The sequence below is a fragment of the Trichechus manatus genome, unplaced genomic scaffold, assembly GCF_000243295.1.
Source record: "Trichechus manatus latirostris isolate Lorelei unplaced genomic scaffold, TriManLat1.0 scaffold00061, whole genome shotgun sequence".
In the NCBI taxonomy this organism is placed as follows: Eukaryota; Metazoa; Chordata; class Mammalia; order Sirenia; family Trichechidae; genus Trichechus; species Trichechus manatus.
Genome location: NW_004443997.1, coordinates 13,602,391 through 13,617,720, shown reverse-complemented (window position 1 = coordinate 13,617,720; position 15,330 = coordinate 13,602,391). Strand labels below are relative to the sequence as shown.

The window sequence follows — 15,330 nt, the reverse complement described above, 5'->3', positions numbered from 1 at the left end:
AAGTTCAAGGCTACAAGTCTCAAATTCCTGTAATTCCTTTAAAAGAAAAATTACATAAATCAGACTTTATCACAGACTCATACAACTTTTGGGATCTAGCAGTACGTGTAGTCATATAGAAATCATGGAAATGAAGACTGTATTGCTTAAGAGCTACCTTGAAAAGACTCAAAAGTGGTGTCCACATAAAAGTACGGCAACAGATTTTTTACAAAGCCTACACAATTCCAAAATGCAGCATCTTAAAAAAAGGGAGGGACGCATCCTCTCTTCCTGAGAGCTATATGCAAGTTAACTATGAAGACAATGTCATTATTCTCTGTTCTCAGACAACAAAATAATAGACTACAGCAGTAGTTACTTTTTGACTATGATCTCCATGAAATATTTCTGAGTCCTATAACTCAAACTAAATTTACCACTCAAGGAAGAAACAACAAAACCAAAAGCAAGAAAGCTGAGGTGGAGGCTATCAGAACAGAGAAAGTAGGCAAGAGATCTAAAAGATGCCAGCTTCAAAACTTCAAGGACAGCAGATGGGAAGCAGCAGTAATAAGCTCTAAGAATCACAGTAAGCCACCTGAAAAAGTTCCCCTGAGCAACAAGCAGCTAAGGAGAAGAACAGTATATCATGTCAAGAGCCTTTAGTTCCAGTCCAAATACCACCTGCTGCGTTTAAAACACAACACAAGCACACATGCACATAGACAGACACACACACACACACACACACACACACACACACACACACACACACTCACTCACTTTCTCTCTTTGATTTTGTAGTCAGAACCAACTGAATTGTTTTGTTGTTTTCTCAGCTCGGACCTAGGTACCTGTCATGGATTGAATAGTGCCCCCCAAAAATATGTATCAGCTTGGTTAGGCCATTATTCCCAGTATTGTGTGGTTGTCCTCCATTTTGTGATTGTAATTTTACGTTAAAGAGGATTAGGGTGGGATTGTAACAGTCTTATCCAGGTCACATCCCTGATCCAATGTAAAAGGAGTTTCCTTGGGGTGTGGCCTGCACCACATTTTCTCTCTCAAGAGATAAAAAAGAAAGGGAAGCAAGCAGAAAGGGGGAACCTCATACCACCAAGAAAGCAGTGCTAGGAGCAGAGCCCATCCTTTGGACCCCGGGTCCCTGCACAGAGAAGCTCCTAATCGGGGGGAAGATTGATGAGAGGGCTGACAGAGAGAGAAAGCCTTCTCCTGGAGCTGACCCCCTGAATTTGGACTTGTAGCCTACTTTACCGTGAAGAAATAAATTTCTCTTTGTTAAAGCCATCCATTTGCGGTATTTCTGTTATAGCAGCGCTAGATAACTAACTACCCCTTTGACCAAAGTCTGGAAAGAACCAACTGATATGGAAAAGCAAACCCCAAAGTGCTATTTAAAGTTAAACGTCACTATCCCTCTTATGAGAAGTCCCTGGGTGGCACAAACAGTTAAGTGCTCAACTACTACTGTACAGTTGGCTATCTGAACCCACCCAGAGGCACCCTGGAAGAAAGACCTGGCAATCTGCTTCAGAAAGGTCACACCCTTGAAAACACTATGAAACACAGTTCTACTCTGTACACATGACATCTCCACGAGTCAGAACCGACTCAATGGCAACCAACAACAACATCCTTCTTATGGAGCCCAAGGAAAAAGCCTAGAATATGACTAGGGAACAGGACAGATACCTGCAATCAACACAACATTTAATAAGAAGCCAGGGTATAGAGCTTCCACAATAAATGTCCATACAAATGCTTTGATTCTACAACATTTGATCAAACGTCTGAATAAAGTGCCTGGAGCAAATGGCTCTATTTCAGCAGCACCAATTTGCTCCAGAATAGATTAATAATGAAGAAACCTCATTTTCTTCCTATACAAAACGAATGATTAAATTTATGGTACTATGATTAAGTGGCCACACCATGAGTTGCAATCTACTCGATGGCAACTAACAATAACAATGATAAAGTGAGAAAAGAGTGGGAAAAAAAATCCCTGAGGGAAAAATATATCCTATTTAAATATAAACCAGCAGCTCTTATTTCCTCTCCTAATACATTCTGTTTACAAGATGTGCCCACTGGATTCTTCTAAGACAAGTATTTTTAAGATAAATGATATCATCTTAGTTTTACTAGGCCCACCACAGAAAAAAAAAGGCACTGTAATTAACAGCTTAACATTTTTTAAGTAATTTTCATAAAACCTAAATTTGTTTAATTAAAATTTGGGGTGAAATGGTTGAGAAAAGCTTAAAATGCTGCTTTATTTGACTTCAAAACTCAAATATCAAGAAAAAAAAATTAAACCCATGAACAAGATTCCTTTGAAAGATATGAATGAAGGCTAATAGCTAAGACTCCACAGGAACAAATGTGCACCAAATGCGCAGCCAGGCTGATTACTGTAAAACTAACAGAAAAGCAAGAAAACGTGAAAGCACAATTAACCAGGTTTGCCATATTTTAAAAAACAAGGTGACAGATTCCACACTGTTAGATTTCTAACCCCTGCACTGTCTACAAAGGAGATCAAAAGAAATTCTAACAAAAATGCCAATAAAAAAGATACACTTTGTGGGGTATCAGGAGGTAAACATTAGGTTTTCAGCTTCTCTATTAGACTCTGGCTCAGTACTCCATTTTGAGTGTGGATGAGACTTTAGATTGTGCCATCTGAAAGAATAAATGACTGTAATCATTGTTTGGGCACTTTTTGTAAAGGTACTGTTTTAATCTCAAAAGCTAAAGCAAGAAAGAGAAAGGGAAAGGAATTTTGTAGAAAAGGCATAGCAAAAAGGAAAAAAAAAGTAAAACCAGAGATGTTTAGGAATCAAAAGACAGAATTCGGGAGCTGAGCTGCCAATAATACTATCAGTCAAATATAAATAGTCTTTTCTACAACTTTTTCTCAAACATATTAATCTTTCGCATTTTACCAGGCAGCTGACAGATGAAACATCGTATTCCGCTGCTTCGAATCAACATTTCTCTGATTGCTAGTGAGACAGCCTATCATTCTGTATGGTCACTGGCCATTTGTAGGACTTTTTATTCTATTTTCCCAAGTTCATAGCATGTCTTTTAAAATTTATGGTACCTCTGAGCACATCTAAGTCTTTAGTCTTTTTTTTAATAATCAAATATATCAGTATTTTACTTTGATTTTTTGCTTTCGTAGTCATTATTAGAAAGTATTTACCTACCTCAAAATTTGCTCTAGAAGTTTTATAGGTTTTTGATTTTGTTTTACATTTCTATCTTTAATCTATTTAGATTTTATTTTGGTGACTGATGTAAAGAAGGGATCTAATTTCCCCCCAAATGTTGTCCCAACACCAATCACTGAATAATCCACCGTTACTCCAGATTGAAAGGATCATCTTTTTCATATATTAAGTAAATACCCACGTAAACCTAGTCTCTTTTGGATTCTCTATTCTTTGCTACTATGACAACTATGTTTTAATTCTTCTAGTTTTACAATACATTTTAATATTTGATAGGGCAAGTCTTCCTTGTTGACTCTTGTTGGAAAAACATTTCAAAATTCTCTGAATACATATAATCGTATAAACTTCAGGATCATTTTGTTGATTTATAAAAAAAAATAGAGACATTCTCTTTAGATTACTTTGAGGAGAACTGACCACTTGACGGTGCTAGGTATTTTCATTCACAGTATAGCATGTTTCTCCATTCAGTCAAATCTACTTGTACTTCCTCCAAGTATTTTATAGTCTACAGTTTATCTACATAGCCTACGTTTATTTCTAGACACTTAAATTCTGTTGCTACTGTGAATGTGTTTTCCTTTTTTATTGTCTTCTTCCATATATATCTTGAATCAGGACATCTTACTCTTCTTAGTACTAAACAATATTTTTATATAGTTTGTCTAAATAAAATTCTACTTTATGCTAGAGTTTTTAAATTGTACTTTAGATGATAGCTTACAGAACAAACTAATTTCTCATCAAACGATTAGTACACCTATTGTTTTATGACATTAGTTAACAATCCCACGACACTCTCCCTTCTCGACTTTGGGTTCCCTATTACTAGCTCTCCTGTCCCCTCCTGTCTTCTAGTCCTTGCCCCTGGGCTGGTGTGCCCCTTTAGTCTCGTTTTGTTCTATGGGCCTATCTAATATTTGGATGAAGGGTGAACCTCAGGAGTGACTTTATTACTGAGCTAAAAACGTGTCCGGAAGCCATACTCTCAGGGTTTCTCCAGTCTTTGTCAGGCCAGTAAGTCTGGTCTTTTTTTTGTTAAGTTAGAATTTCGCTCTACATTTTTCTATGCTAGAGTTTTTTGTTTTTTTTTTTAAATAAACTAAGAATTATTACTCTGACCTTGACATACACAAGAATACAGAGAAAATTTCTATATGCTCTAAAAATGCATACAGAAACAATACAATTTTAATAAATGGAAGGAGGCCATATTTTAGTGCACATGCAGCACTTTCCTATTATCTACCTCAGACTACTGCTTAGCTCTCTTTCCATCACCTGGGTCTACTTCAATCTCAGTAATCTCAGTGTCACCTCTATACTGGCCTCACAGATGTTAGTCTCCATTTACTATGCTGGCCCCAGCAGGGACACGTATCCGTCTCTTCATAGCCCACAGCAAAGCTGAGGTAGGGAAAGAAACTTTCTAATGGCTCAGTTTAAAAACAAGAGTATTACAACATGGAGAGTAATTTACAGTTGGCTCACGAGAAGTAGCTACTACACTGGCAGGTACCTAGCCCCCAGCCACAAGAGTACCTGCCCATACATCACCCACCTGCCTACCTACCACAGGGCCTATCCTCCCTCCTGTCCACAGTGCAGGCTATTGTCCTGATTACTTGACCAGCTGCGGGGCTGCTGCCTATCCAACTTTAGCACTTCCTGCCCATCTACAGAGCCTGCTGCACTCCCAGCTACAAGAATGTGCCTGCTCAGCTACAGGGCTGTAGCCTGCCCGCCCTAGTGGAGCACCATCCATGAACAAATTCAGGACACATTTAGACTCCTCAGAATCCAAGGCTTTCTAGGCCAATTCCTGCTCTGGGGTGTGCCTCTTCCTTAGATGACTGACATGGCATTCCCAGTATCACATCCCTCTTCAGAAGAGGTCACTCTCTATTACTCGTGCGGTCTTGCCCTATCAGACCAACAGGACAACAATATCAGAACACAACAGTATAACAACAGAATACGACAATCTATAAGATTTTATTTCTCACCGCTCTCTAATCACACCCTCATATTCCAACCTCCTCCAACCTACACAACTCTTCACATTTCTGAAATCCATTTGGAATTCAAGGCCACGTAGTTCAATATTCCATTTATCTTTAATTCCTTCATATGCCTTGATATCTCCAACTCTGGAAATGCCCATAACAGAGCTTCATAACATGGCATGCATGAACTCCCTTGCGGAACTGTGAACACCACAGAATTAAATGTAAAAGTCTTAGTGTGTTTTTTCTAGGGTGAGGGTATACAGTTTCATTAGGTTCTCAAAAGGGACCCAAAATAGATTGTCTTGTATTTCTTTATACTGTCCATAGCAACAAGCAAAGCAATGAACACATTCCACAGCTCAATAAATATCTGTTGGCTGGCTGTACACGTAAGACCACTTGTAGCTTTCATTCTCATTACATAAATCAGGGCTTCTCTAAAATGTGTGAAGTGTATGTGACGGCCCTAAATTTCATTCATTCAAAGACATGTACATGGAGTCTACACTATGGGCTAACACTATGGTAGTTCCCGAGGATAAAACAGTAAAGACAGTATCTACACACAAGGAGCTCGAAGTATAACGAGGGAGATAAAAACAGATAATTATAATACAACATGGCATAAGGACAATGATATGGAGATGCTGGGGAGGGGGCTTACATGGGCTAACTGAAATTATGGGAGCGTATGAGTGAGTGTCATGTGGTAAAAACAGTGGGTAAAAAAAAAACACTGGGAACACAAACATTTAAGGGTCGTAGGAGCCTTGGTGGCACAGTGGTTAAGCACTCGTCTACTAACCAAAAGGTCAGGAGCTCAGACTCAGGAGCTGCTCCATGGGAGAACGATGTGGCAGTCTGCTTCCATAACGGTTACAGCCTTGGAAACCCTATGCCTTATAGGGTCACTGTCAGTTGGAACCAACTCAACAGGTTTTTGTTTTTTTCGTGTGTGAAGGAAAAGAAGCCCAAGAAAAGGCAGGGAAGGAATGATCAATAAGACACAGAAAAACAGAAGCATATAATGGCACTGAATCCAAAAGAGCAGAGTCTGAAGGAGGGAGAAATCAACAGTGTCAAATGCAGCAGCAGAGTGAGGACTGAATAAGAGCCCAGAGGACCTAGCAATTACAGGTTTCAGGTAGCCTCAGAGTGGCCCAGTTTTGAACATAAAAGGTAGATTACAATGGATTCACGAGTCAGTAGAAAATGAGAGTTAAGTTTGAATAGGAAAGGAAGAAAGACAGCTTAGCAGCTGGAAGGATCCCGGGTAAGCAGATAGCATTTTTTGGACTTGAGTCTAAAGAGAAGGAATAAATAGAGAGGAAAAGGTAAAAGAGCAAGAGTTGAAGAAAGATAGAAGGGTCAGGGTCAAGGGCATGACTGGAGAAGTTGGGCTTGAACCGGAAGACAGCCCCTCTACTAAAATCAGAGGAGAGAGAATAATAATGGCAAGGCGGAGGATAAAACTATAGATGCACGAGAGGGCAGGAATTTGATAACGGAGCTCATTTCCCATAGCCAATTTTCTCATTATATGATTTTCACCAAATGTGACAAAAGAGGTGGTAAGCAAAAGTGATTCTTAGGACTAAATCCAATTTGAATGGTCACAAATAAGGGCATGCATGAAATTACAGAGTACTAGATTAGAGACAAAGCATGAGTTCCAAGCCATCAGTTTAGGGACAATGCGTGTTCAGTGTTATTTCACCAAAGCCAGTATAATATGTATTTTTGATCAGGCACTTTCACAACTAAGCACCAATAGTACCAAATGCGGCATGGCAAATGATCTAGAGATCAAGGGTTGGCAAACATTTTCTATAAAGGACCCCAGAGTAAATATTTTCAGCTTTGTGAATCATACAGTCTCTCTTATAGCAACTCAAAGAAAGCAACCACAGATAACACATAAGTCAATGGGCACAGCTGTGTGACAATAACATTTTATTTACAAAACCAGGCAACAAGTGGATTTGGCCTGTGGGGCTTAAGTTTGCTGACCCCTGATCTCTAGGATGAGGATACTACAAAGGAAACAAAGTGGTAGAAAGATGAGGGGCAATGGAATTAGGAAATGGAAGAGAAGCCACAGAAATGAAACACAGTTGTGTTGGAGTAATTAAGTGAAAGAGCAAAACATGAATGAAGAAACAATAAAGAAGTGTTGGACAGAGACAGGAGAGCATGTAGCAAAGGAGGAGAGCTAACAGGCAGACTCCAAGGTAAGCAGTGCAGAGACAGAGGCAGCTGATGCCCATACAGTAGATGGCAGACCAACAGAGGAAGCGACAGTGTCCAGATTTGTCCGCACTGGAATTCAACGAAAGGATAAAACACACACTGATTTTCCAGGAATAACCTGATGGTCTCTTCTAAGTATGTGTGTCAAAGGGACTCAGAGCTGACGAGATATAAAGTTATTTTTCATTTTGTCCACAAATCAAACTGGCACATGAATAACATTCAAGAGATCAAATAAAACTTATCCACAGTATCATAAGAAAATATCAATTATTTCTAAGCCTCTTTTACTCATTTACATATATCCACGAATAGGGCAACTTATAGCATTTACTGCAATCAATAAAGTTATTAGCATCAGGAACCAAAAGTCACATTGACTTTACTCACTATAAAACGTTTCACCAAAAATAAAGCTACAGATTTAAAAACAAAAAGAACCTTGAGTGATGTAATAATCTGCATATTCTTGAGGTTTTTTTTTTTTTATTTTTTTAATTTGGCTTTATTTGTGGGGAAATCCTTTAAGGTTAATGCAGATGAATTCTGAGAAACAGCTTAGCTAAACAACAAATCAGACCACATAACTTATGTCATCATAGTGCAATGTTTAAGAACATGCCTTGGGGTTAGAGAGAGCTGGGGTTGTGTCCTCACTTTTGCAAGTTAAACTTGTCTCAGTTTCCTCATCTATAACACATGGATAATAATTATACTCACTTCAGAAAGAAGCTGTGTTAATTAAATGAAAAAAAATGCATATAAAGTACTTTGCACAGGAGTCTGACATAGAATATGCATTCAAATTTTAGTGAATATTATCAACCTTAAGAATTTGACGGTAATATTACAGAAGAGACTTATGAGAAGCTAGAAGCTCAGAAAGGAAACAAATCCCTCCTCTTCTAGGAAGCTACAATATAATATTAGAATTTCAGTTATCACTCACACTATTCTTTAAAAAACTCAAATCCATCTGCCCATTTAAGATGTAGAAAAGAAGTATCAAACTGGTGCCAGCAGAAACTATTTGAGATAATCTCCAATTCTGAAACAGAAAGAGTACCATGAAGCAATGAAAGAAAGCACAAATCCTCAAGACCCACAGAAGAGAGCCACTGCTAGGAGCTCATCACGCCACGCCCGTCCCTGCCTGCACCTCAGCACCATGCCCCTGAAGTCGAAATTTCTTCCCAGGTGGCTAAACTGTGAACCTAGCATTAAACCCCACCCTCCTTTACTGAAGGGAACTAGAAATTTAAGTTGTTGCTTTGTGCCGCTGAGTCCATTCCAACTCATAGAGACACTATAGGACAGAGTAGAACTGCCCTGGAGGGTTTCCAAGGCTGTAATCTTTACAGGAGCAGATGGCTAGGTCTTTTCTCCCATGGAGCTGCTGGTGAGTTTGAACCACTGACCTTGTGATTAGTACTGTTAGTACCTGAGCGCTTAACCACTGCACCACCAGGGCTCCTTAGAAATCTAAGTCTTTAATAATATAATACAAATACAAAGGCAGTACTAAAAGCCTCAATTTTTATAATTAATAAACCATGCCAATTAATTATCCTCAAAAAGATTTCTCCATACTAACAGTATCTTCAAAATACTACATTTCTCTTATAAAGGGGACAGCTTCTACCAGGAAAGTCTAATGAACCTGTTTTAAGAGACCTGAAATTCTAAACACTAGTGTTGTTTTCAGGATGCTAAGCATTGGACACAATTGGGTAATTCACTATATCAGCACAATTTTTAAATTAAATACCTGAAAGTACTACCATATTGGATATCCTCACCAAGAAAAGTGTATTTTTATGTTTATAGGAAAACACATCCATCCCTTATGAGTGTACCAAAAGGTTTCGAAGATATCACTCCAATCTGCATTTTCTTGGCTTTCTACAATGAACCCAAATTTAAAAACATAATAATAAAAGTTTAAAGACATTAATTTTTGAAGAGTATCAAACAATGGGCTACCCAAATACCTCAAAGTATCATTTACTACTTTTCCAAATTTCAGAAATGCCAATTCACTTTAAAAAGAAAATTAAAAAACAAAGCATACTGTGAATGGCTGTTATCTAAATGGCCTGGTACTCATTTTTGTTGTGGTCAATATTTTTTCCAGCGTGCTAGGAAGTCCATAATTTACCTAAAATTTCATTTTTGCTTTTGGCTTATGACCCAAAGCCGGTTTTTAAATCTAAAATAGTGAAATATTTAACAGTATAAGTACAGATACAAATAATTCTATGCTCCCAGGCATAAACAAGATCAACTCCAGAGCTAACTACTAAAAAAGACCTATTTCCTTGTGCCAGCCACTCGAGGACTCATAGACAAAGAGTTGTGAATCAAAGACAGACATGTGAGAAGATGCAAAAACAGAACACTGCTTTCATCAGCATTTCAAAGCCGTTACAGAGTACCTAGCACTGCTAGCCTCTAAAAAAGCAAGCTAACTATGGTTGAGAACCTTGGTAAGGGGTCCCAGAGAAAAAGGCTTTAACTTTCTGGTGGTTTGTAATTTCCCATTAACAGTGCAGAATAATCAGCCCAAAACCAAAAGAGCTGTTGGTATAGATTTAATAATAAAAATCAGGTTGTGTAATTAATTACAATTTGCAGTAGAATTACGTATCTGACTATAGATTTTGGTTTAAAAAAATCATTTTAAGAATTTTAGAACCAAGTTCATAATCGCCCAGGAGAGCTTTCAACTTGTTATTGAACACTCAGCACTGCAGAGCATGTTCTCCAAATAAACCACAGCAATTCTCGTTATTTTCCTCCTCAATGAACACTTGAAATGGACTGTTTTAGTATAACTATAGAACCGCTTTTAAATTCTCAAAACACAGTCCCATGCTCTAAATTTTTTCTTTAAATATACATGTTTTACTTTAAAGACCAGAAGGCCCCTTCCAAGGGAGAAAGATAAAAGCAGTAAAAAAGACAGCACATTAATTCAAAATCAAAACCCAAAGAACTCTGCATTAGACAATCACTCTCCACCTATACCTCTAGGCTTTCTCTCTTGGCCCTGTGCTTTGATTTCTTTCTAGATATAGGCTCCCTTAGAAACTAAAGCACCGCAGACCAAATGGGACAACACATTTTCAGGTGAGTATAGTTAGTAGCATTCTTGACCATGAAACTTTAGAAAATCCTTTACAAACTACTTTTAACGGAACACAAATTTGGTTATTATTTATGCTACTAGAAGTACTAAGTAATTTTCCTCATAAATTTTAAATATTTTTTTAACAAAAAAATATTAAGAGTCTCACTTTTCTAAAAAATTTTCTTAATCACTTTATTCTAGGAAGCCTATGTTTAACAAAAACAGTTTATATGATGACCATGGAACCTTTGCTTGAGTAAATCTAATAAACCATGAGGCGTATTTAGTAAATCAAAACCCACCTCTTCTTGCGTAACTGGAGTCCATGTCTTTAAACTGTACCACAACAAAGTCTGAACACTTGAATAAAATACTCTCCATTATTTCTTCACGTTTTGGCCCCGAACTGGATTCTGTACTTTTCTCATGTGCAGCATCAAGTACCAAATCACACTAAAATTAAAAACACAATATTCAAAACACTTAAAAAATAAAATTCGATACGAATAATTTAGCACAGCAAGGTCTCTGTTATTTTTTATACATCTTTGGCAAAAGCAATCTATCTCAAGAGAGCCTGATAATCATACCCTTTTCTCAGAAAACTGATCTACTATTCATTCATCATTTAAATATCTCAAAGTTGGCCCTTGCTACCATATGTGTCTTAAGTACATTAATAGTGATAAAGGGGGGAAAAAATAAACTCACTCATTTCTCTTCTAGTTCACAATGCTTGAAAACGAACAAAATATTTTAATAATCACATAGATCACGTCTTTGATTACACAATTATCCCATACTCAGCTCACAACTCTAGACTGCTAAATCAGAAACTAATAGTCACTATTCAGAAAGCCATATAAATATACAGCACTTAATGATTCGTGGATTTTACACTAACAAAAAGGAAGAGTAAAAATTACCTTAGGACTGTATGTTTTAAAAACTCCTTCATATATACCTCCGTTTTTCACTTGTACTTCACATTTGGATCCCTAAAAACATACAATTACTTTATCAAAGAAACGGTAGTTACACAGTCACAGGGAATAACTGTTTTCATGTTAGCTTTTATAGCTCATCAGGCTTCACTCATTATATTACATATTCACTGAGAAAACTATAACAAATTTTTAGACATTAAAAATACATTGAACTCTCAAAGTTCTTCAGGGAGCTCTAAGAGTTTGCAGTACGAATTTAATACTGAAGTTAAACATTTCTGACCCCAGCTATACTAGGTGACAAGAAAATAATGCATTACAGAAGACCACCAACTCTATTATTCTGTACACAGGGTCAACAAGAATACTTTTACAGTAGGTTACAATAGCATGGATGAAGAGTGTTCTAGTCTATTTTTACTAAATCACCCTGATTAAACATAACCTAAGAAATGATTACTTTAAGAATCATTCATACACATTTTAACTTCATAAAATTACTTTTACTACTCCCAAGGCAGTTTATTCCCAATAACCTTATCACTTACAACAACTGACGTAAGTATATGAACCATCCTCATATTTGCATAGATTCCATCAAATGAAATCTGGAATATAAAAAGACATTATCAGAAATCAGAATTTATACTTGTATATATATGGAAGTTAATATTTATTTTGTTAGAAAACTTTTAGATAAGTTTACAATACCTCACAGATATTAAAAGGAGATTTGGTTCACTATAATCTTTTGCTTCCTTAGAAAATAGCAGTTCAAGTTCTCAAAAGTGAAATCAGTCATTATCAACTAACAGAATTTGACTATAAAGGCAAAACAAAACTTCTAGAAACGCAAAGACAAAACCACAGGGAAAGAAGAGGATCAATGGTCGCTAGAGAGTAGGGGGAGGGGTGACTATAAAGTGTCATGAGGGGTTTTAGGGGCACAGAATTGTTCTATTATCTTGATTGTGGTAGTGGTTACATCATTGCATGCACTTGTCAAAACTCACCGATCTATACACTAAAAAGGGTGATGGGGAAGGGTGGTGGTATCACCTTCCAAGACTACTTCCTCCCAGTATACCTGAATCAATAATAGTGCTCAAAGGTCTGATCAACCACACCACTCCGTATTACGTATTACATATTATGTAAGTGCATGACCTCCCAATTCTTATGAAGACAATCTGTCCAAACAATGCAAAGTCTCAAAAACAGTGAAAGCTTCTCACTTCTTTCTTCTATTATGTGAAACTTACACCTTCTGCCCTTCATGCCCAGTATAATTTCAATGATAAAGTTTCAAAATGTAAGACCAGACAGCCCTTTCCAAGGGAGAAAGACAGAAAGAGAAAAGCAATGAAAAATATAGCACATTATTTCCAAATCAAAACCCCAGAGAACCCTGCAAACTCTAGTCCTGATGTTCTACTTATCTTTGGGGGGATTACTCACTTAGATTTATTTAAAATTTTTATATTATGCATGATAAAATACTATTTATAGATATTTTTACATTTTATACAGAATCATCATAAAAAAACCATACATATAACTAATAATTTTATAGTAAACTATATTGATCTATAAAGGTTTCTGAGTTACACAATTCAAGAGATTTTTTTCTTTTTTTGCCTTGGCTTTTGGTCTATGGTTAGAAATCATGTTTTAGTTACCATTTTTTCCAAAGAAATAACATTTAAGTTACTCACCGCAGATTGAGGCAGTCCTTTGCTACTGTTTCGACCTCTGAAAAGATTAAATATTATGTTTATTAAATTCAACAGGTTAAACAAGCTAGAATATTTTTTCAAAAATTTAAATATCATATAATTCCATTCAAATAAAGGACAGGCCATGGGTGAGGAGGGCTCCTCTAATATTAAGTCTCAAAGCTAGCTAAGTATGCCTCTTATCTGTGCTCTGCTGGCTCAGAGGCCCAGGGGAAGGAGGAAGAAGGACATAAGAATGAAACTTTATCAAAATGAAATAAATGAAGTAAAAATAAAAATAGCCTATACCAGAAGATAAAACTAACCCTAAACATGAATTAATGGTAATCTTTATTCCAAAAGTAACCAATCACTCTGTCATAAAGAGCTACCTAAGAATAAACTATAAATTCTATTTCTGATTTAACCAACACATTTGACTGACACTAAGGCACCTGCCATCCTTCTTCTCTGCTTCTAAAAATGCTAATGTGCTTACAAGTGCAGAAAAACATCAGAAAATAAGTTACATAATTCAAAGCACTTTCACTGCTAAACAGTAAGTGCCTCTGTCAGGATCTACATAACAAGTACCTTTCCCTGTCAACTCTCTCCCCCTAGAACCAATGGAGTAACCAAAGTCAGCTGTCTAGTAATTTTCAGTAAGGTGGATTCTATTTTCAAATGAATTTAATTACAGAACATAATGCAACTTAACAAGGCTTGTTCCACTGGCAAAGATTAGATCTCTTAGAAATCATAAAAACATTAGTAAAGAAAACTATTACATTTCTCATGAACATTAACTACTGTAGAATAATATGACTGAAATCTCATTTTAATAAAATAATCACAACACTCAAAGTAAGCCTCTCTGTATCCAGAACTGCTACAATGCATTATCTAAAATGTCTAGTTTCCAACAAATTACCAGACATACTAAGAAATAGGAAAGTATGATGCAGACACTGGTAAAAAAGTAGGCAACAGAAACTAACTTTGAGAGTGACTAGATGTAAGATTTAACAGACTTCAAAGTAATTGTTATAAATATACTCAAAGAACAAAAGGAAACCATGATTAAAGAATTAAGTAAGGTATGATGACAACGCCACATAAAATAGACAATATCAATAAAAAGATAGAAATTATAAAAAAGAACCAAGTGGATATTCTGGAGTGGAAAAGTACAATAACTGAAAAGGAAAAATTCACTAGATAGACTCAACAGTAGCTATGAACTAACAGGAGAAAGAATTTGAAAACTTGAAAATAAACAGAGATTATGCAATTCAAAGAAGAGGGAGAAAAAAGAATGAAGAAAAATGTACAGAACCTCAGAGAAATGTGGGACACCATCAAGTGTACCAACATATGTGTAATGGGAGTACCAGAAGGAAAGGAAAGAGATAAACAAATAGAAAACATATTCAAAGAAATAATGACTGAAAACTTTCCAAATGTATTGAAAGAAATTAGTCAACACATCGAGGAAGATGTATGAATTCCAAGTAGGATAAAAAAAATAGTAATTCCCCAATAGTCACATCATCATAAAAATACGAACAGCCAAACACTGGGAGAAAATCTTGAAACCAGTAAGAGAAAAACAACTGTGACCTACAAGGGAACTCCAATAACATTAACAGCCTGCTTCTTATCAGAAACAATGGAAGCCAGAAGATAACAGGATAATATATTCAAGGTGCTCAAAGAAAATAATCATCAATCAAGAATCCTATATCCAGCTGCTGAGGCTGCTTATGTACAACGAAACACCTCATGGAATCTGGTTCCTTGATTTGGAGGTTTAGGGTCATGGTTTCATGGGACATCCCAGTTAACCAGTTAACTGGCCTAATAACATGTTTAGTGCTTCTGTTCTGCCTCTTAATTCGTTGAATAGTGCCTGGGATCTTAAAAGCTTTCAAGCAGCCATCCAAGGCACAACAATTGGTCTCTATCTGCCTGGAGCAAAACCGAGGGAGAGCTGGGAACAGGAGGACGAAATGGAACGTGCGGCTAACTGCCTCC

At 36.7% G+C, this 15,330-nt stretch overlaps 1 protein-coding gene across 1 annotated transcript in view; it reads right to left on the bottom strand.

Moving 5' to 3' along the window:
• ATXN2 (ataxin 2) overlaps positions 1-15,076 on the bottom strand; it is a 97,247-nt gene extending 82,171 nt beyond the window's left edge. The window contains exons 1-4 of the mRNA XM_023733800.1: positions 13,297-15,076; positions 12,130-12,189; positions 11,561-11,632; positions 10,937-11,087 (exon numbers count right to left, since the gene is read on the bottom strand). Coding sequence (XP_023589568.1) covers positions 10,937-11,087; positions 11,561-11,632; positions 12,130-12,189; positions 13,297-13,443 — 430 coding nt within the window. The 5' untranslated portion in view covers positions 13,444-15,076. The remainder of the gene's footprint in view (positions 1-10,936; positions 11,088-11,560; positions 11,633-12,129; positions 12,190-13,296) is intronic.
• Between the last annotated feature and the right edge of the window lie 254 nt (positions 15,077-15,330).